At 30.1% G+C, this 22,272-nt stretch overlaps 1 protein-coding gene across 2 annotated transcripts; it reads left to right on the top strand.

The window, feature by feature from the left end:
* The first annotated feature begins 10,251 nt into the window (after positions 1-10,251).
* Positions 10,252-22,101, top strand: LOC108345822 (lon protease homolog 2, peroxisomal). Of its 2 annotated transcripts, XM_017584610.2 has the most exons (17): positions 10,252-10,488; positions 11,375-11,487; positions 11,734-11,836; positions 12,445-12,614; positions 13,176-13,267; positions 13,517-13,696; positions 13,779-13,862; positions 14,215-14,342; positions 14,633-14,834; positions 14,918-15,124; positions 17,229-17,359; positions 17,945-18,158; positions 18,708-19,010; positions 19,166-19,360; positions 20,112-20,357; positions 21,239-21,340; positions 21,592-22,101. In XM_017584610.2, the coding sequence occupies exons 1-17, from the start codon at positions 10,382-10,384 to the stop codon at positions 21,673-21,675; spliced, it is 2,661 nt and encodes an 886-aa protein (XP_017440099.1). In that variant the 5' UTR covers positions 10,252-10,381; the 3' UTR covers positions 21,676-22,101. The 2 variants fall into 2 exon arrangements, with proteins under 2 accessions (XP_017440099.1, XP_052731736.1); XM_052875776.1 differs by lacking the exon at positions 10,252-10,488 and having other exon boundaries at positions 11,680-11,836.
* The last annotated feature ends 171 nt before the right edge of the window (positions 22,102-22,272 follow it).

Below are 22,272 nucleotides of genomic sequence, written 5' to 3' on the forward strand. Positions count from 1 at the left end.
CATGTAAAATATTTAAATTTAATAAATATTTGTTTTTGTTATTTATTTTTATAAAGTTAATAAAAGTATGGTAAGAAAAAAAAATTAAAATTTATGATAGGTAACAATAATAATAATTTCAAAGGAAGGAGTTTAAAAATTTGAGAATTTATTTTAAGAGTAAAAAAAAAATGAATAGTAAATAGTAAATAGTTAAAAAAAATATTAAAATAAATTGTGGAAGAGAACATTCCACGTAAAACTCAATTATTCAGAGATAAGAATGGTGATTAAAAAAATAATTTTTGAATAGTAAAAATGAATAGTAAAAGTGAATAGTAAAAATGAATAGTAAAAATGAATAGTAAAATTTTTGGCTATAAATAGCCAAGGGGGGGAGGCTGAAAATTTGCACCAAAATTCTAGAGAATTTGTGAGAGAAGAGAGTTTGAAGAAATTCTAGTTGAAGAGGGGAAATTCTGGAAGTTTCCGGAGACCGATTTGAGAAGAGGAAACTAAGTCTGGAATAGAGGTAAGGGGAGCTAACTTGAGTATTTCCTTTTGTATTATTTTGAGTCTTGAATATGCTATATTTTGCTTTTGTCTGATCTTAAATCTTGAATATGGAGTATTTTGTTTCTGTATGATCTTGAATTTTAAATGAGAGTATGCTTTTGTGTTGATATCCAAGTGTGATAGTTGTAAAATGTGATGTTGATTATGTTATGCCATTTGTATGTTATTAGTTGTTTATTTTTGTATTTTGGAAGGATTAGAAATTGTCTAACCGGCTCTGCCAGATTCAATTTCTTGTTTCCCCAAACTATTTATTGCTTTCCTTATTTATTTTATTGCATTTTTGGAAGGATTAGAAGTTGTCTAACCGGCTCTGCCAGATTCAACTTCTTGTTTCCCCAAACTTTTTATTTCTTTACTTATTTATTTTATTGCATTTTTGGAAGGATTAGAAGTTGTCTAACCGGCTCTGCCAGATTCAACTTATTGTTTCCCCAAACTTTTTATTTCTTTCTTATTTATTTTATTGCATTTTTGGAAGGATTAGAAGTTGTCTAACCGGTTCTGCCAGATTCAACTTCTTGTTTCCTCAAACTATTTATTGCTTTACTTATTTATTTTATTGCATTTTTGGAAGGATTAAAAGTTGTCTAACCGGCTCTGCCAGATTCAACTTCTTATTTCCCCAGACATGTATTGTTCTTGTTATTTAATTATATTGTATTTTGGATGGATTAGAAGTTGTCTAACCGGCTCTGCCAGATTCAACTTCTTGTTTCCCCATGAATTTTTATATTAAGATTATTTTTATGATTGTCAAATATTGTATTCCTCTATGACCATTTATAGTAATATTTTTTTATTGTTAATTGTTTATAATTATCTTGTATGAATTCTGTTATGAATGTTTATTGTGATGTTTGATATGAAATTATGCATTTGAAATATAGTATGAGTCTCGGGGAGAGACTCTATAATGACATGGTATTAGTGTATATGTTGATGTTGAGGGTCCTGTTGTTGGTGGTGATCCTAAAACTCTAATAATCTTCCAGTCTCAATTAGAGAAGGATGTGTTATGTGGTGAGAGTAGTAGGAGGTCCTAGTCTATGTTTATAGACATTAATGGATTAACCTTGTGGGTGATGTGATATATTATATTTGGCCAAAAATTTTTGTTGTTGAAATCACCACAAGTGCATGACCACCCGAGACTTCCATCAACAATATATCCGGATAATAGAGTCTAGTATGATAATTGCATCTTGCTAGAATTTATGGTGAATGTATTACGTATAATAATAGTGTCATGCTTTTCTTTGAACTTTGCATGGTAGCTCACCCTTACTTGTTTGTTTGTGCCGGAAAAATCTTATTTTTGCGATGATCGTATAATATTTTTGTTATACGGGAGTAGATGAGGGAACGACGTCTGAACCAATTCAAGTGAAGAAGGAAAGCAGCAGAAAATTGAAGAATATTTTAAGAGAAAATAAAATAAAATTAAGAGTGTTTTATTTATGTGTGAAAATATAATGTATTTCCAGTGTGAACTATGTTACTCCTAAATGGAGGATTGTAATATTGTATGATGTTTTCTTTATTAATGAAATAAATTTGGGTGTGAGATGTTTATATTTTGGGGTGTTACACAGTGTTTCTGATTTTTTGTTCAGTTGAGGCTACCATAAGATGACAGAGAAATTGTTGGAGTGAGAGAAATGAAAGAGAAAGTGTTGAGATCAATGAGTAGATCAGTAAGGATTTGAGGGTTTCTTAAAACCCGGTACACTACTAAAATGTACCAACTAAAAAACAGATGCAAGTTAGCAAACCCATATATATATATATATATATATATATATATATATATATATATATATATATATATATATATATATATATATATATATATATAAAGTCTAAGTTGTATCTGTTTATGGAAATTATTTTTGTATCAATCCTGGATTTACAATAGTGTAGTTTTTATGGTGTTAAGAACACCGCTTGTAATTCACTTCCCTCCATTTAAAATTGTTATTTCAGTACTCTTAACTTTTTTAAGTGACTTTTAAAATTAATTTTTATTATTCTTTTAATTGCACATATATCTTTTATAATTCATGTTACGCTAACACTTATATTTTGCAAAATTAACACATGATGTGCTTGTATCATCTCTTAGCCTTAAATGTCAAAGATAGACCAAGAATGTTTCTTACAAAACGTTGTTCGAACAAAATGTGTGACAATTTTTAAAATTGACATAATCTAGAATATTGCTATTAAAATATCTGACTAAAAAATAACTACTGTACATGAAGAGAACCATAATGCACAAAGGGTCTAAAATGTGGAAATGGTCTACAAAGACAATAATGCTTAATGAAGGAGACACATTTTAAACATTAGGAATTTCATTAAAACACGTGTAAAACAGATTATGTGAATGATATATTAACGATGTTAACACTTGTTGTTGGAAAAAAATAACACTAACAATTAGAAAGACTTTTATACCAGTAAAAGAAGCTACAAGTGTGATTATAACAAATTTTAATATAACTGAATATTTTAAAGGGACAAAACAAAAACTGAATCAACCAGTAAAGTCAGATATGAATTCTTAAATGCATTTTAGTAAATTAATATTTTTATATTATCAAGTCTTAACATTAAATTATTAAGTAAAACTAATTTTTATTAGAAAGTGATATACATTCATATTTTTTATATTAAATATTGTAATTAAATCTACATAAAAATATGTATAAAGTATAAAAAAGTGTTTTTCAATGAAAATATTAATTCATTATACATTTTATAAAATAGGAATGATCCAAACATATTTATATCCTAAAAAACATTTTTTTAAAATATATATATATATATATATATATACATATATACATATATATATATACATATATATATATATATATTCTAAAAAGTTATTTTTGAATTTAAATCCAATTGTAAACACAATATCAATTTCATAATCAGTATGAAACCAATTTATAAGCCTCCAAATATTCCCTTTTTAAAATATAGTTTTGAATTTAACATCCAATCAAATTTGTTTATATATTGATTTATAAAAGTTTAAAATATTTTCAAAAAATAAATATAATTTAATTGTTTAAATGTAGAATGACAAAAAAAAAACTTATTCAATTTTTATAAATCCAATGAATACAGCTTAAATCAATAATTCCAAATGCTACTTACATTATGCCATTATTTCAACACAAAAGAAGGCAGCATAAATCAATAATTCCAAATGCAACTCGATCACTGATGCATTCTCAAGCTTCATTTTCCCGGTTATAGTGTTGTCATGCAAGTTCTGATTCACATTGAAATTTCTAATATCCACAACTTGCCTCGACAATTTTAGGAGAATTGGACTAACATTTTGATCAAAGTAGTAAAGTTATAAAGAAGAAATTTCGCGGCCCAATAATATATTAAGTTAAATATTTAATAAATAAGAGGGTTAACATAAATATAATAAAAATTGTTAGATCACACTTTTATTACTTAGTTTAAAAATATAGTTGGAAGGAAGATACAAATTTCTATTTAAGAATATGACAACCTAAATATTTATATTTAATTGTGACTCAATTCACCTAATTTATATCATCACATGATTACAAATTATAAAAATAATTTTTTTCAAATTTATAAATGTTAATTTTGTCAATAATTCTTTTATTGCTTAAAATATGTTTTCGTAAATAATTATTTTTCTTAATTACTATATTTCATATAATTATTTTTCTAAATACGTATTTGTTTTAAGATATTATTTTCCAAACCAATTTTTAAATAATTATTTTTTTAAAACTCAAAATTATAAATTATCTTTCCTTTTTTTAAAATGAAAAAGAAAACTCAACTTAAAATACCAAATTCTAAATTGATTCTTGGCAAAATTTCACGTAATCATGTTGAGAATTCTTTTCTTCAAAAACTTAATTCTTAACTGCTATTAGAAACTATGTTATTTGACTAATTACTTGACATAATTTGCTATTTTGATGAAAAAAAAATTAAAATCAGTTATTTTAGAAAAAAAAGAAGAAGTGAATTTTGATTTGTAAAAGGAAAAAAAAATAACGTTATTTGTTGTAAATATTTGACTTGGGAGAAACTTTAACTCCAGCCGTATTATTTTGATAAAAATTTCGAATTGGAGTAGCTTATAATTTTTTACTTAGTTAATGAGAAATGGTAAATTCGTAGAAGAATAATATATATATATATATATATATATAATATTAAAAGAATGTATAGAAAAACAAAAGAGTTATTTAATTAAAAAGATAATATGATTCCTTCAAAACATGTTTTATCCCTTCACCTATATTTGATTATAGTTTATGCTTGTATTATAGTTTTATTCTTAACATTATCATAAATACGCTTATAAATTATATTAGCAAAGTTTATTGTCTATGTAATAAGTAAATTTTTTAAAGAATGCGTAATTATCATATGTTTTCTCCAACGTTACGTGTGAATTAATTTACATTACAATTCTTAATAATAGAACTTGAGTTTTTGTAAAATGAATTATATTATACTTTAGTTTTTTATTTATAAAATATTTATGTTATTTTATTAAATCTTTCATAACTTTTTAAAATATCTATTTTTTTTATACAAATTTCATATAAATTTTAATTGTACAATTTTTTTTCAACACATTTTCTTATTCTTTACATTCTAAAAAATGTTTCAAAATATATTAAGCTAAACAGATAAGTACTTTAAAATATAAGTTAGCAACTTAATACCGTTTCCTAAAAAAAAATACAATCCATCATCTTTATAATGTTTATAGATTAATTTCTTTCATTTTATCAAGGTACTATTATCACCTTCCGTCCTTATTTCTACACACACACACACACACACACACACACACACATATATATATATATATATATATATATATATATATATATATATATATATATATATATATATATATATATATATATATATATATATATATATGGGTTTGCTAACGCGCGTACGCCTGTTTTTCAGTTGGTACATTTTAGCAATGTGTATCGGATTTTAGTAGACAAAAATATCCTTATATATCATGGATTCTAAGTTTTAAGGTTAAGGGTATTTTAATAATTTTCATTCTCAAAACTTAAAAAAAAAAAAAATCCCCAAACCCTTACTCATCTCTCTCATTCCTCTCAATCATTTCTCTTTCATCTCTCTCACTCCAACCTTTTCTCTGTCATTCCTACTGTAGTTTCAATTGAAAAAATCAGAAACATTTACCTTTAAACAATTTGTCTTTGTAAAGAGTTGAGTCATTGACATATTCACCTTCAGTCAAAGGTTTATTCAAGATCTCTTCAATTTCACCATCTTGACTAACCTCTCTAATTTCATCATCTGCATATGTTGAATCATCATCTCTAAAAAAACCCTCCAGGGCAATTACCAACTTTTGGATGTCATTATGCTTGTGAAAATTAGATAAAATTATATACGACAAAAATTATAAAATGAAAACTTATTATAAAGTCATTTTTTGTAAGAAATTGTTTAATAATGAGTGTTTCTGATTTTTTCCAGGCCAATTACCAATTCCTTTGATGTTATTATGCTTGTGAAAAATAGATAAAATTAGATAAGACAAAAATTATAAAATAAAAACTCATTATAAAATCATTTTTTGTAAGAAATTGTTTAACAACGAGTATTTCTGATTTTTTTCCAGGTCAATTACCAATTCCTTTATGCTTATGAAAATTGGATAAAATTAGATAAGACAAAAATTATAAGATGAAAACTCATTACGACAAGTGTTTTTGATTTTTTCAATTCGAGCTACACTAGGGATGACACATAAAAGATAGTGAGAAAGATGAAAGAGAAAGGGTTGAGAGAATTTTTTGATTTTCAATTGGGGCTACAGTAGGGATGAGAGAAAAAAGATTGGAGTGAGAAAGATGAAAGAGAAAGGGTTGAGAGGAATGAGAGAGGTGAGTAAGGGTTTGGGGGTTTCTTTTTTTTTAAACAGGCGTACGCGCGTTAGCAAACCCCTATATATATATATATATAATATGATGGCAAAAGAAAGATAAGAAAACAAATGACACACTAAATGCAAGGAGAAATTAATTTTCATAAGAATAACGTCAATCTAAATACATTATATATTTTATAAATGTTGTACAAAATAATATTTGATATATATAAAATTTGATAGGAAAGGTCAAGGATTAAAAATATCATAATATAATATATATATTTTTTTTTTTGCTTTTAGAAGACTAGTATATTGAATAGACTCGTGAAACTATAGTCCCTTCATATTGATTTTTCTTTCCTCTTTCTTTACAATAATAATTCAAATATAACATCATATATCTCAACGAATATTGCAGGATTAATTTCACTAACTTATTGAATATGATCATCTTTCATATTATATTATCTTTCTGTGAATCCTCATTCGACTCTCACAATCTAGTTATTTTCTTTTACGTGAATTAGATACTAGTAGAGTCACATAATCTCACACCTAAAGCCTTTTTCAATACACTTAGACTCAACTTTAATTAACATTTCTCCTTAAAAATAACCAAATTGACAACCCCAATACACTAAAAATCTTCATGCATATATCATAAATTTCTTTTATTTTAAAATTCAACACTAAGATCTCAAATTTCAAATTAAACTTCACTTATAAATGTTTTTCTTACCACAATACTTTCTCTTATATAACTTCACACTCAAAATCCTTTATCTACACAACAAAAGGCCTGATGAATGATGAATATACAATTTTTGAGTTTCTACCAGAAGGGATTTTAACAAGAAGGTCACATGCAATGAGAAAAAAGTTGCATTCAAAGAAAGATTAATATATCATTAGAAAAAATGACAGGAAATAAAATTACCTAAAAGGGAGATTGATAAAGAACTTTGATGTTCGCATATATATCACTTCCTTTAAGTGGATTATTTAAAAAATAAAAACAGTTTTAGGATTTGGAAAGAGAATAGAAAGGTATTTCGGGAAAATAAGATTTAGAGAATAAGAAAAAAATGATTTTCGTTCTCAGAATCTCAACCATTAACTAATTTTTTTTACTGGGAAAATAGTATAAAATTTATTTCAAATAATATACAATTTTTTTATATTACTATATTATTATATAAATTTAACTAAGTTACACTGAAACTAGTTTTAAACTCGTGTAAACACACAAGTTGATGTTGGTTTATGTGTTTAATGAAAATGAATTAGATATCGAAGAAAAAATAATAGTAAATATTTTTAAGTTTATAATTAAGTTTTGAACAGAAACAATCCTACAAATAGTTTGTAGTTTAGAAAATCAATATGTATATAAAAGAGGAAAATAGAGATATAAATTAATAATTGTAACTCAAAATATAACTATATACAAAAGAAAGATAATAATGAATATTAAAAAAAATAATAAAAGAAGCTGATTTTGTCAATTAAATTATGTTTAGATAAGTAAGAATTAACATTATCAACCAACTTATTCAAATGATTAAATCCTAAGTTTCTCAGTTCAATACCAATTCAAATAATGTAAATAGTACACAAACATTTTAACATAACCATATTTTCAACATCTCAAACATCAATAACTAATCAAACATTATCAACCAATCAAACATGAAATTTACAACTCTCAAACTTTTAACATAAGGCAATTAACTTTCCTTATCCGAAAATTGATCAAATGGATCTAGAACCTTATAAATACCCCTTAAAGTATAGAAAGTTTTATATATGCTTATGAACAACACAAACATGATCATAATACAGCATTAGAACCATTGATCAATAGAGATTTTTAAAGAAAACTCAAATGTCACATGCCATCCTAGATGGTTCACATGCATAGAAAGATTAAATAAACTAAAGAAAGAGGCAAAAAAACCAACTTACTATTTTAGAAAAACTGATTGGATGAAAGTAGAAAGCTCATGTCAAAGATCACTATGACAGTCTTTAAAATTTAAACAAACAAACAGGGATATAAATTCTAGGAAGAGGTGAGAGAGCTTTAAATAAAATGAATTTTGAAGAAATGATATGATTTTAAAATAATAAAACTCATTTATAAAAATTTTATTTATATTTTAAACTTTTAATATTAAAATAATTGAATTTTATTATTTAAAATCTATTATCAATTCTAAAACACAATTTTCTATACTCTTGCTTTGTTTTATGAAAGTAAATGTAAATCATTATTCACACTAAACAACATGTGAACATCATATTTTAATTCAGTGTGAAACTCCATTTACTATATGAGAAACCGTTTATGAGAAACATTACAAATATCATTTGGAGAATGAAGTTTTATATTAGTATTGGTAATTGGTAATGTTAATTCTAATTCTAATAATAATAATAATAATTATAATAATATTAATACAATTAATACTAATATTAATTTAAATAATAATAATATTATTTATATTACTAAAAATAATACTAATACTAACAATTAATATTAATAACAGTAATAATAATACTAATATTTATAATAATACTAACAGCAATAACATTTATATTAATATATCAATAACACCAATACTAATACTAATAATGCTAATAACACTACTAATAGTAATACTACAGTACTAATAATATTATTGTTATTGATAATACTATTTCTAATGTTAATAATAATACTAATACTAATAACGTTAATATCATGACTAATACTAATATTATTTCAAAAAATAATACTAATAATATATAATATTAATTATATAATTAATACACATAATAGTAATAATACAAATATTTATAATAATACTAATAAAATTTAAAGGTGTCGAAAAAGTAATTATGGACATTTAAGAAATTTTAATTGTACATTCTATTCTTTTATATATATATATATATATATATATATATATATATATATATATATATATATGTGTGTGTGTGTGTACCGACGTAAGATATAATAATTAAGAGTACAGATACAGTATATTAACTCAATACGGAACTTTCTTCCAAGAACTTCATAATATTGATACTTAATAAGCACACCCCTTTGTCTCCTAATAATACCACAACAGTTTTTATATATGGATTTTTACATGATAAAATTACCCACTTTTATAATATTTTAAACAATTATACTTTAAGTAATAGTTAAAAAAATATATAGGGGATTCAACTCACCGTATACACATGTAGTTAAATATTGAAAATTTTACCTTTTTTCTAATAAAATATTCAATATTTTTATTTATATAAGAGACGCATTGGCGATTTTCTTTTTGTCATGGAATTGCATAGCAAAAGTTACACTTATGTTTGGAGACGTATTTGCGACTGCCTACAAATATCTTTCTCCACCATACCCTTTTATCTTAATTTAAAAATATGTTATATAACATTTTAAAGCATTTAATTTAAATATAATAAAATTGATAAATTTAAAACAAAGTCACATTTATGATTGTATGAAACTAAATATTTGTAAAACTACAAATTGTGTTCCATTAAATAAATTAAATTATAGTAAGTAGAGGAAATGATAAATGATTGAAGTTTTATTAAATGCTTTCTAGAAAAGTTTTAGATAATATGACATATGTCAGTGATAAAAAAAATAGTACACGTGAAATAAAATAAAAAGATAATAGAAGATACTAATAAAAAATGAAAATTGGGAGGAAAACAGAGGCAGTTAGTTCCTATCGTTTGTCTGTTTCGAATCGGATTCTGTATTTATTCCCATCGTTGGTTCATCTCTTCACCCTTCGCTTCTCTTCTCTTCTCTTTTCCTCTCTTACAAATCAATCCAATCGAGGGCCCTTTTTTCACTGAGTTCCGACCATGGCCGAATCGGTGGAGCTGCCTAGTCGCTTGGCGATTCTCCCTTTCAAGAACAAGGTTCTCTTACCCGGCGCCATCATCAGAATCCGCTGCACTTCCCCTACCAGGTACCTCTCCTTCTCCGTTTCCCCTTCAAGTTGGCATTTAATTAATACGACATATTAACTTTTATTCCTCCAATTCTGGTTTTGAGTGCTTGTTTTGTTTGATCCGGAGGAGTTTTTTATTACTATAATCCGCAGCTTTGTCTGTTGATCTCCTTTCGAGTTTGCTCCTTAATTTACCCCAATCAGTTAAATTACAGTCTCCGAAAGTTATTTAGGTGGCTACTTTAGTTCTCAAATTACAAGAATTAGGCAAACATGGCTGAGTGTTGTTTTTTTTACTACAAACTTTAATTTGACAAATTAAAATAAATGAATATTTAGGGATGATTGATGGAATTTTTGGGTGAAATTAGACTCCATAGTTTAAAAGGATCAGCTAAAATAAATTATATTTGGAGAGGATTAATGGAATTTTCGTTTTCAGGATGAGAGAAATATTGGCAATATAGTTTCTAATACTCTTTTTTCAACTCTTGAACGCGTCATTATTGTTAGCTTGGTATTTATTGGTAATCCTAAAGTTATGGGTCCCTCTTAAACACGTTTTTGTTGTCTGGGTATTTGCTAGTGGGTACTCTAAGTTATGGGTCAACTTTTTATTTGATGTCTCACTAGCTCGCAGTTTTGTGACTTTAAGTACATTTCATTTAACAGTAAAGAGTGCTACTGACATTGAAATTATGTTTCTAAGGATTATTTTGTCAATTCATGTAAAAAGAGGATACTTTGTCCACTTAGTATTTACTTGTTCATTTATTGTTTTTGTTTTAGTTACAATGGTTTACTAAAACAAAAGTGACTCATTGACTGTACCAAAAAGTTCAACATTTTTAATTTCTCGATGTCTTTAAGCATTACCTGTGACTGTTTCTTTGATTTACTGAAGTGTGAAGTTGGTGGAACAAGAGCTTTGGCAGCGAGAAGAGAAGGGGTTGATTGGCATCCTGCCAGTGCGTGATGCTGCTGAAATTAAGCCAGCAGGTCCTACTGTATCTGAAGGTGATAAATTGTTTTTTTTTTTTAAGTTTAGTTTTTATACACTATTATTAGTGTGGAAATATTTACACTGTCAACCAATACAAATGTATTATTGACATGACTTTTAAGATAGTTATTATAGCATTCAACAGTCATACTTCTTTATCATGGAAGACAATGGGGGATTGAATATAAAAACCTTTACATTGTTAGGATAAGAAGAACTATTTACTCTTTTTTGTTTTCACCTCGACCAAATAAGCACAGGCACTGATTCTGCAAATCAAAACACAAGAGTTCAAGGTGGTTCATCGGATTCTCATAAGCTTGACACAAAAAAGCAGAATGATGTTGTTCATTGGCACAATAGGTAAGACTCAAACGAATACCTTTTGTGTCATTCTATAATCTCAGATCAAGTTAGTTGATAATAAATGTTATACATTCTAACAGTTCATCACTCCATCTGCAATTTGGATTAAGTTGTATAAGTTGAACGTTTTTAATGATGTTATAAATTGTAACAGTTCAAAAGTCTGTTGTCTTTTTCTTTTTTGCCTGAACTGATGGCTTCTTTTGTATATCTACCTTTAGATGTTGGTAATTACAAAAAAGTACAATAATTTTGTAATTCTATCAATTGAACAACTTATGGCTTGTTTAGTTTGAACAGAATGTTTTCTATTTTCTCTGATGATAACTATTATTATCACCTTATTTTCACTTTATTTCTGATTTTCAAATATTTGTACAGGAAATTGTGTAACAAACATTTTGGTATTTTCTCCATTTCATGTAGAAATCACTAAAAACAGGAAACAAAGTGAAAAATAGGTGGAATTTGTGTAATAATTAGATAAAACAGGAAATGGAAACAGAAAATGTTTTCTTAAAACAAACTAGCCCTTACTTATCTGATCAAATGTTGCAAAATGAAACCTGAAAATTTCGGTGGATTTTTATCAACTTTGGTTCCAGGGGAGTAGCTGCCCGACCCTTACATTTATCAAGGGGAGTGGAGAAACCAAGTGGGAGGGTTACATACACAGTTGTTCTTGAAGGTTTATGCAGATTTAGAGTACAGGAACTGAGCACAAGAGGAATATACCATACTGCAAGGATAACTTCCCTTGAAATGACTAAGACTGGTAAGTTGTTAGTACTCTTTCTTCAGTATTAGCTTCTGTGTCGGAAATCTATATTGTAAGAGTTGTATATCCGACAGTGATGGGTTCCACCAGAAATTTGATATTTTATTTTCTATAAACAGTTAAATGATTATTTGGAGACCTATGCCTTCCACTTGATGTAAACACTATAAACTGAAGTTTTTGTTTTCTGACTGTGAACATTTAATTCAAAAAACAAATCTTTAGAGAGTTATTCCCCTTCACATCCCTTTTAACAACTTCTTCCAATGTTCTTCATGATCCTCTACCCCTTTCATAGGACTAAACCATACCATTTACTGGTGCTTTCAAGGCACTTCTTAGTACCTGAACTTTAATACCTTTTAAACTAGCATGCTCTTTCCTCGTGAGAAGTATACAGTAAAAAGAATTTTATTGTTTTCAGCTTAACAGTGTGGCTTTTAGCATTATGGTAAAATGGAAAAAAGGAATTTTATACTTGTTTCATGATGATTCAACCATTGATAAAATTTAATTCATTAACTCTGAAGACTAGTTGCTTCCATTTTTATAATCTAGAGCTGGAACAAGTGGAGCAAGACCCAGATTTCATATTGTTGTCTCGCCAATTCAAAGCTACTGCTATGGAGCTTATTTCTGTTTTGGAGCTGGTAAAGCTTTTACCTTTAGCACTTAACATTTACTGAAAATACAAAATTGTTATTTGAGTTTTTAGCTCTAGAAAACCTAGGATAATATAAATATTAGTTGAATTTACCATTTCAGTCTATGCTTGCCTAAAATATTTTGGGTTATTGATGTTAACTTCTGTTTCATAGTTATATGCATAAACTGTTAATTTTAATATTTTGGGATTGCCATCCTTTCTGTTTAGCTAACAATTCCTTGCTTGTTTATAGAAACAAAAAACTGGTGGAAGGACAAAAGTCCTTTTGGATAACGTTCCAGTTCACAAGTTGGCTGATATATTTGTTGCTAGTTTTGAGATAAGTTTTGAAGAACAATTATCTATGCTGGACTCAGTTGACCCCAAAGTGAGGCTTTCAAAAGCAACTGAGTTAGTTGACAGGCATTTACAGGTGAGTAATAGAGTTACTGACGCTTGACTTGGCTTGGTCTTTTAGCTTCACTAATTCTACTTGTGCCTGTATATGCCAACAGTCAATTCGTGTGGCTGAGAAAATTACTCAAAAGGTTGAAGGACAATTGTCAAAATCTCAGAAAGAATTTCTTTTGCGCCAGCAGGTTAGTTTTCTTGCACCTTTTTTCATGATTTATTTGTCATATACAAATGCAAGGGTATAGGTGTTATACTGAGAGGAGAGTTACATCCTTCTAAAATTCAATTAAATGTTTCAAGCCAATAGTTTTTTCAGATTATTATGACAAGTAGGAAGTCCTCGTGCATAGTATGCTTTAGTAGATAATTTTTCTTTCCTTAATGACCGCAATATATATAAATATGTGGAAAAATAGCAATGTATTTTCTCTCGGTTTAGATAAATCCTTGCAGGAAATGCTGCATTGGAGCATTTTTCTGCTTTGTTTATGTGTGTTAATTTAATTGAAATGTTCTCTTTATGTATTATATATTTAGATGAGGGCCATAAAAGAGGAGCTTGGTGATAATGATGATGATGAGGATGACCTGGCTGCTCTCGAAAGAAAAATGCAAAGTGCAAGAATGCCACAGAATATATGGAAACATGCACACAGAGAGTTAAGGTACTTCTCAATGGAAACATAGTTAGATGTAGTGATAAACTTAAGATTTATCTTTTTAAGGGAATAATTTGTTCATATGATTTGCAAAATGAAAAGGATAATATCAAAGTTGAGGTACTTCTCAATGGGAACATAGTTAGATATGGTGCTGAACTTAGGATTGAACTTTGTGAGGGAATAACTTGTTACATATGATCTGCAAAATGAAAAAGAAAATGATACTATCGTAATTTAAGTGCTTTTGTAGCCTTAGATAGACAATCAGTTCATTTTACTAATTTGTGTCTCAGGAGGCTTAAAAAAATGCAGCCACAGCAACCTGGGTATAACAGTTCAAGGGTTTACCTAGAGCTTCTTGCTGACCTGCCCTGGCAGAAAGCTAGTGAAGAGATTGAACTGGACTTAAAAGCTGCGCTGAAGCGACTTGATAGTGATCACTATGGTTTAGTGAAGGTTAAGCAAAGGATAATTGAATACCTGGCTGTTCGCAAGGTTGTCAAACAACTCTTACTATACTTTTCTAGTGTATTTGAAATTTAATTAGTTACTAATTTAAGTACATGTATACTTTACAGCTTAAACCAGATGCAAGGGGTCCTGTGTTGTGCTTTGTTGGGCCACCAGGTGTTGGGAAAACATCTTTGGCATCTTCTATTGCTGCTGCCTTGGGAAGAAAATTTGTGCGCATATCCCTTGGTGGAGTCAAGGATGAGGCTGATATTAGAGGACATAGGAGAACATATGTTGGAAGCATGCCTGGGCGGCTCATAGATGGATTAAAGGTTCAACTGAATTTAAAATTTCTGACATTACTTGTAATAGCCTCTGATTTGCATGACATTTACAAATACACGGGTGAGGTTATTGATAGTTTTAGATTATGAGAGATGGAATGCTTTCATTTTCTTGTTTTCTCTGGGCCTAGGCCTTTTGGTTTTGTCCTAGTGAGTGTGACTAGAATTGAGTCAGTTTTAGGATAGGTTGGATATAGACTAAATCCGAAATTCCAAAATGCTTATGCAAAACTGTAGTACATAAATGTTGATTCAGTTAGAATACAAATGGAGGAGTTAACAGGAGACTCGGTATATTTTTTTACTCGACATTGGAAGGGCCTCTTGTACAGAAGAAAAGCTGCATTTATGAGGATTTGGTGCATTTGAATGGATTATTAGGAGTGAATCAGTATTAGTTCTAGTGAATGAGACAAGAACTTACTCAGAACTAGGATGCATCGAGACTAAACCTCTATGAATGAGTTATTAGGACTAGTGAATGAGGCTAAAACTTAGTCGGAATTAGGAAAACTGTATTTATGAGGGTTTGGTGCATATGATCGATGTATTAGGACTGAATCAGTGTTACTCCTAGTAAATGAGACTAGAACTGAGTCAGAATTAGGATGCATAAAGACTAGATCTAAGATTCCAAAATGCTTACATAAAACTGTATTACAGAAAATGCTTATCAGTTAGAATAGAAAGGGAGGATAAGAAAGGAGATTTAGTAATTTTTATATTGAGACTTGGAGGGCCTCATTTTTGAGTAATTGGTGCATATGATTATGACTAGAGTATTAGATCAGACAGTTCTCACTCCTTTCAGTGCACTCTAATTTGAAGTCAGAGTTATAGACAGAGATGGACTAAAACGAAAACCCTATTATCTAACTTGACTTTTTTTTCAATAGAGGATAACATAAGGGATATTGTCACTTACATAGACGAGTTTCAGAAATTAGAATCAGATATGCAAATGCAATAGAGAGCCCCCTTGATCTACGTTTTTTAATCAACTCTCGTTTGCTTCTTTGTGTTAGGGATTCTGAAAAGAATTCCTAACCAGTTCTATCTCTACTCAAACACCACAGTCAAAAATGGGAAAAGAAAGAAGAGTATGATTGGTATTCACAACAAAAGAATCAAGATTACACTGTATCTCAGGAGCTTAACCTCCTTCACCTGGTGCTAAGACCGGTCTACACATACAAACTACTCAACAGCCAACTGAAACACTAAGGGTCCTAATATATAGGTCCTTTTCCTGCCCCCTCACTTAACTGATTAGCAGTTAAGTAGTTAGGTGTTCTTAACTGACTAGCAGTTAAGTGTTTAAGTGTTCTGTTTCTCCTTCCTCCTCTCATATACTCTCCACGTCCTAACACTTTGTTTTTAGGAGGATACAAAATCCTCCTATCATGTTATTTTCATATATAAAAACTGTTGTGGTATTATTAGGAGACAAGGAGATACAAAATCCTCCTATCATAATATTTTCATGTCTCCTTACAACTTTTTTTGTCAAGGAGGGAGGCCACTGATATTGAACGATCGGAATGTTAAAACGTGGGTTAACAAGTAGTTTTTACTCATTAGCGGATCCACTGACAGTTTGTTTATTCTTCTATGATCGTATGATGCTGGATATATATTTTTTGTGTAATTTATAATACTTCAGAGAGAATATGGAGTTTAATAAATAGTTTTGATTAGTGAACTCATGGGGTTGTTCTTTATTCTCTTGTGGTCATAATAGTATCTAAGTTTTCTTTTTTCTTTACATTGTAAAAATGTTTCATCTATATAATAATATTTTTCTAATTAATGTGTTTGTATGAAATTAAGATAATTTTAGTAATCATATTTTACCGATGTACATATATAGAGTGAGAAGACATCATCTCACATTAACATAATGTTTCATACGAAGTATTTTAAAGCTTGGATACTGTTTTATTTCTTTCTCACATTATAACGTGTACTTCAAGTCATTAAGGGCAAGCATTAAGATTATACCATACAAAATTGAATATATAATATGGTTGTTGATGTGTTTTTCTCTCTTTGAATTTTATACTGATCATTTCATTTTACATCTAACTTACAGAGAGTAGGTGTGTGCAATCCTGTCATGTTGCTTGATGAAGTTGACAAGACAGGCTCTGATATTCGTGGAGATCCAGCTTCAGCATTGCTAGAGGTTCTTGATCCAGAACAAAATAAATCATTCAACGATCAGTATCCTTTACTTTTCAAGATGTGTTCCTTGAATTTGCTCTCCTCCCTTGTTAGATGGGATGATACTTTTTCAGTCCCCGACATCCTTTCTGATGAAAATTTTTCCCTTTCACGCCTCACCTAGCCACATAAAAAAGCCTTAAGTTGAAAGAATGAATAATACAATAGCTATTTCCTGGTTGGAGACACCTGTTTTTCATTTTTACCATCTGCTTGTCTGCCCATAATTGAGTTTTTTTTTTTTTCTAGCATAAACTATATTCTTATTTTGAACTTGATCTAGCTACCTTCACTTTATTTTTCTGAAGATTTCACCATCTTCCTTTTTGACATTTGATTGTTAAGGGTAAGTTAATCTTGACACAAGTTGTTTTTTTTTTGTAAGGAAATTGTGTTAATGTATACCCTAATATATCTATTACTTGACGAGAATTGTTCACTTTCGCCCTGTTTCCCTTTTAACGCACATTGCCCAAATGATTTCTTATCCTCCTTGTTACTGACAACAAAGCATTCCCCTCACTATTTAGTAATATTTTATCTTTTACTGTAAAAAAATCTGTCGGATTCCTTAACGTTAGCTAGCTACTTGAATGTTCCATTTGATCTATCCAAGGTAGTCTTTGTGGCTACGGCAAATAGGTTGCAACCCATTCCTCCACCACTTCGTGATAGGATGGAAGTAATTGAGCTTCCTGGATACACACCTGAGGAAAAGCTCCACATAGCTATGCAGCATTTGATTCCAAGAGTTTTAGACCAACATGGATTGAGTTCTGAGTTTCTTCAGATTCCAGAGGTAGCGAATGTTTTTTGATTATACAAAAATAGTTTCGGAAACATAAAAAGTTTCTTCTCATTCAAGGAAAGGGCAAAAATAAAAGGAATAAGAAGACAAACATATGAAGTATTATTAGTTTACATGGTATTGTAAATGTACGGGTGAGCAATTGATTTTGATAGTATCCATAACTGTAAATATCTTTTCAGTCTTGCCATTGTGGAAAATAACTGGTTTTTATGTTTTGGTTGTATCTTACATTTATTGATTGAATATCTAAAGTCATTCTTTTGCTAATCCTTGCTTTCTATGTTTTGGTTGTATCTTACATTTTATTGATTGAATATCTGAAGTCTTTCTTTTACTAATCCTTGTGATTGCATTCTTTCCTTCTACATGGTCCTTGTTCTTAAGGATGCTATTAAACTATGAAATCGTATGTAGCATAATAGTCTGAACTGAAATTACTATAAAAGGATAATCTCAACTGAAATACTTCCTATACCATTTTGTGTTCCTAGAAAGAAAATTTGTATAGAAATCTAATGAAGGGCTATTTTGATTTAGGCAATGGTAAAGCTTGTCATTAACAGATATACTAGGGAAGCTGGTGTGAGAAATTTGGAAAGGAATATAGCTGCCTTGGCTCGAGCTGCTGCAGTAAGAGTTTTAGAGCAAGAACAAGTAGTTCCATTAAACAAAGGGATGCAAGGACTTACTACACCACTTGTGGAAAACAGACTGGCTGACGGGACTGAAGTTGAGATGGAAGTGATACCTATTGGTGTCAATAGTCGGGACATCACAAACACATTCAGGATTGCCTCTCCATTGGTTGTGGACGAACCTATGCTTGAGAAAGTGCTTGGGGTAATTGATATGCCATAGCATGTTATAATGAATGTTTACAACATTTCTTTGATATATTAAGTGTAAATGAATTGGCTTGGTTGTGATGTCACCATGAAACCTTTTTCATAAGAAAATTTTGAAGGAAATTATTTATCTGATGTCATGTAATGCAGCCCCCAAGATTTGATGGTAGTGAGGCTGCCGAACGTGTGGCTACCCCTGGGGTCTCTGTTGGGCTAGTTTGGACTGCCTTTGGCGGAGAAGTTCAGTTTGTGGAGGCTACAGCAATGGTTGGGAAGGGTGAACTGCATCTTACTGGACAGCTTGGTGATGTAATAAAAGAATCAGCTCAGATTGCTCTAACATGGGTATGCAATAAAATCCAATTTGTTTAATTATCCTTCCATCTTGATTGGTTTTATCTAGCATCATGTTCATAAAAGTTTATCTATGGTTATGGTTTGCTAGTATTGTATCTTGAATTTTATTGTTCCTGTTTGGATCCAATTATAAGGTCCCGATCAGCTATTATGATGTGGTTCTCCCAATATTCTTATCAATTTTTATTTGGGGCTTACCTCCATATTTCTGAGTTGCCAAAAAGTAGCATGGGTGGTGATGCTAACATTGCTGTGTTCGTTAAGACTAGTCAAAGGTTTAGTTTGTGGTTAGATCACATGGGTCCTAGGATTTTGGAATGTGGTGAGATGTTAGGATTCAATTGCAAGGTATTAGATTTGAGTGCTGTGTTAGCCATGTGGGAGTCTCACTCCTCTTATTTTCCTATCTTTCAATAATATTATATACATTTCTATCACCTATTGTGCTCTATTCTATTTCTGTACTTTCGGTATCCATCAGAGTCCATTAAGTGTGTTTGTTGAAAAAAAAAACTGTTGTTTGAATCTTGCGGTGTGCACAAGTGAAGTATTCTTTTATTTTTAAGCCTTATTGGGTCATTCAGATTGAAGGCTGTATCAGCATGATATGCTTGTTGTACACTTTGGCTCTCATTTTCCTTTTTATAGATGCCATCAGACTGTTATATATGCTCAACATATGGATTAAATCGGGAATCATTACTTGCTTTTCTTTAACTATGAAGGATTGGTTTTGTAGGTAAGGGCAAGGGCAACTGATCTTAGGCTGGCTGCTGAGGAGGGATTTAGTCTTTTGGAGGGTCGTGATGTACACATACATTTTCCAGCAGGTGCTGTACCTAAAGATGGTCCCTCAGCAGGTGTGACTTTGGTCACGGCATTAGTATCACTTTTCAGTCAGCAAAGGGTGAGATCAGACACGGCTATGACTGGAGAGATGACATTGAGAGGTCTGGTCCTACCCGTTGGTGGTGTCAAGGATAAGGTAAAATTCTTAAATCTTTTGGACCTTTGTCAACTTTCTGAGACAGGACTATTGACCTAAATAGAATGAATTCAGAGCGTGGGCTGAAATTAAGAAACATACTGATGATAAGGACAAAAAAGTAAAGTAGGATGAAAAATAAGAAAAATAAGTTCATAACTTGTGAGTTGTGATGGGTTAATTTGATTTGTCGTTTTTTCATGTTCGCAATACATACTATTCAATGTGTGAGTTTTTTGGTTAGATTTTATAATTTTTTCCATTCTGCCACGCTGTCCACCGTAAAAGTAAGAGTAAGTTTTGCCTGCTGCCTTCCATTGACAACACAGTACACATAACAGTAACCAATTTCACTTTCTGAGATAAAATTTGGTTGTTGTCAGAAGTTGGAATAGCTTAGCATTATTTTTAATGACTTAATTAACTCTTCGGTCCCATAATAGATCTGTCCTATTTTGTATTTTTTGTTTGGTTTTGGTCGAACTTAATTTTTTTAGCATGCTCTGTCTCTCTGTTTGAGTTCAACACTCGTTCCTTTGAGGAAAGAGATGACCGATACGTATCTTTGTGAATTATTTGGGATAGACATACAGAAAATGGATCTCTTTTGTGCTTTTAGGCGCCATGGGCTTCATAGCTTATAGAGACTTAATTAACTCTATTATGCTTTTTTACCAAAAGAAATTAACCAATTTCTGGGTAGAATTATATTAACCCAGTTTGCTATTTCAGATGGAGTTAATGCTTTTGTAATAGTTAGTTTTCCAGTTTTGTGCGGCTTTAACTGCATTGGTCGTATCTAATTAAACATGTTCAAGAAAGAGATTAAGAAAGATTAAGGTTGTAAAAGGTGGTAAAAATGACCTTTTTCATTATTTCAGATACTAGCTGCACATCGTTATGGTATTAAGAGAGTTATAATGCCTGAAAGGAACTTGAAGGACTTGGTTGAAGTACCATCGTCAGTGCTAGCCAATTTGGAGGTAATTCAACAGCCCTGTTTTGCTGCAAGGTTGCACATTTTACGACTACGAGTGACCATGTTTCCTATTAATCTAGACAATTCAACGGTCTTGAAAATTCTTTATTTATTTTTAACTAGTATATTCAAACCTTCAGTAGGCCTTGTAAATGCCTATTTTCGTTTTCTACATTTTAATGTTTCTCAATCAGGTTTTATCAGCACTGAAATGAAGCAGAAAATCACAATTTTATCTTTTAAATTTCCTTACAGATTTTGCTGGCAAAACGAGTGGAAGATGTGTTGGAGCATGCTTTTGATGGGGGGTGCCCTTGGAGGCAACACTCAAAGTTATAACAGAAACCTTGATACGAAGGTCGTGGTAGTACCCACACCATTGTGTTTCAAATCATTAATGGCTTGTATATCAATTCAACATACGGTCCCATTCTGATCTAAGATTCTCCTTCTGATCCCGGGGTCGAGTCCAAGTACATTGACCTATTCAAGTGGCCGTAATTGAGCAAAACTCAACAGACCAACAATTTGGATGCGAGCTGACATTCAATATATCATTGAAAATTCACTTCACCATAATTTTAGTGTGTAAATGCTTTAGCTTGAGATCAGCTATTGTGGAAGGTGACATTTTTAAGAGCTCTTCATGCAATATACCCCGCTCACTCCTTTTGTAAATTATTTACCTTCTCCCCATACATATATATAATTTTTTTTGTAATCATAGATAATTAACTTCAAACAAGAGTGTTTCCTCTCTCTTTATCCTGGTTTTTTCAACCGTTTTTCTTTCTTACGTTTTGGTCTGTTTAGTCAGTAAGAGTTTCCAAATATGCTGTCAACTGCATGTTTGCACAGGGATGGTCAAACTTTGTCCATCGTACTTACTTCAGGATGATGGAAGGGGTGCTCTGCTCCCTGGTTTCTTCGTGGTCT

The sequence above is a fragment of the Vigna angularis genome, chromosome 1, assembly GCF_016808095.1.
Source record: "Vigna angularis cultivar LongXiaoDou No.4 chromosome 1, ASM1680809v1, whole genome shotgun sequence".
NCBI lineage: Eukaryota > Viridiplantae > Streptophyta > Magnoliopsida > Fabales > Fabaceae > Vigna > Vigna angularis.

Coding starts and splice junctions, on each gene's coding strand:
- LOC108345822 (XM_017584610.2), top strand. CDS start 10,382: ATGGCCGAATCGGTGGAGCTGCCTAGTCGCTTGGCGATTCTCCCTTTC. Junction 17,360..17,944: donor AATAAATCATTCAACGATCA/GTATCCTTTACT, acceptor AACGTTAGCTAG/CTACTTGAATGTTCCATTTG. Junction 19,011..19,165: donor TGCTTGAGAAAGTGCTTGGG/GTAATTGATATG, acceptor CATGTAATGCAG/CCCCCAAGATTTGATGGTAG.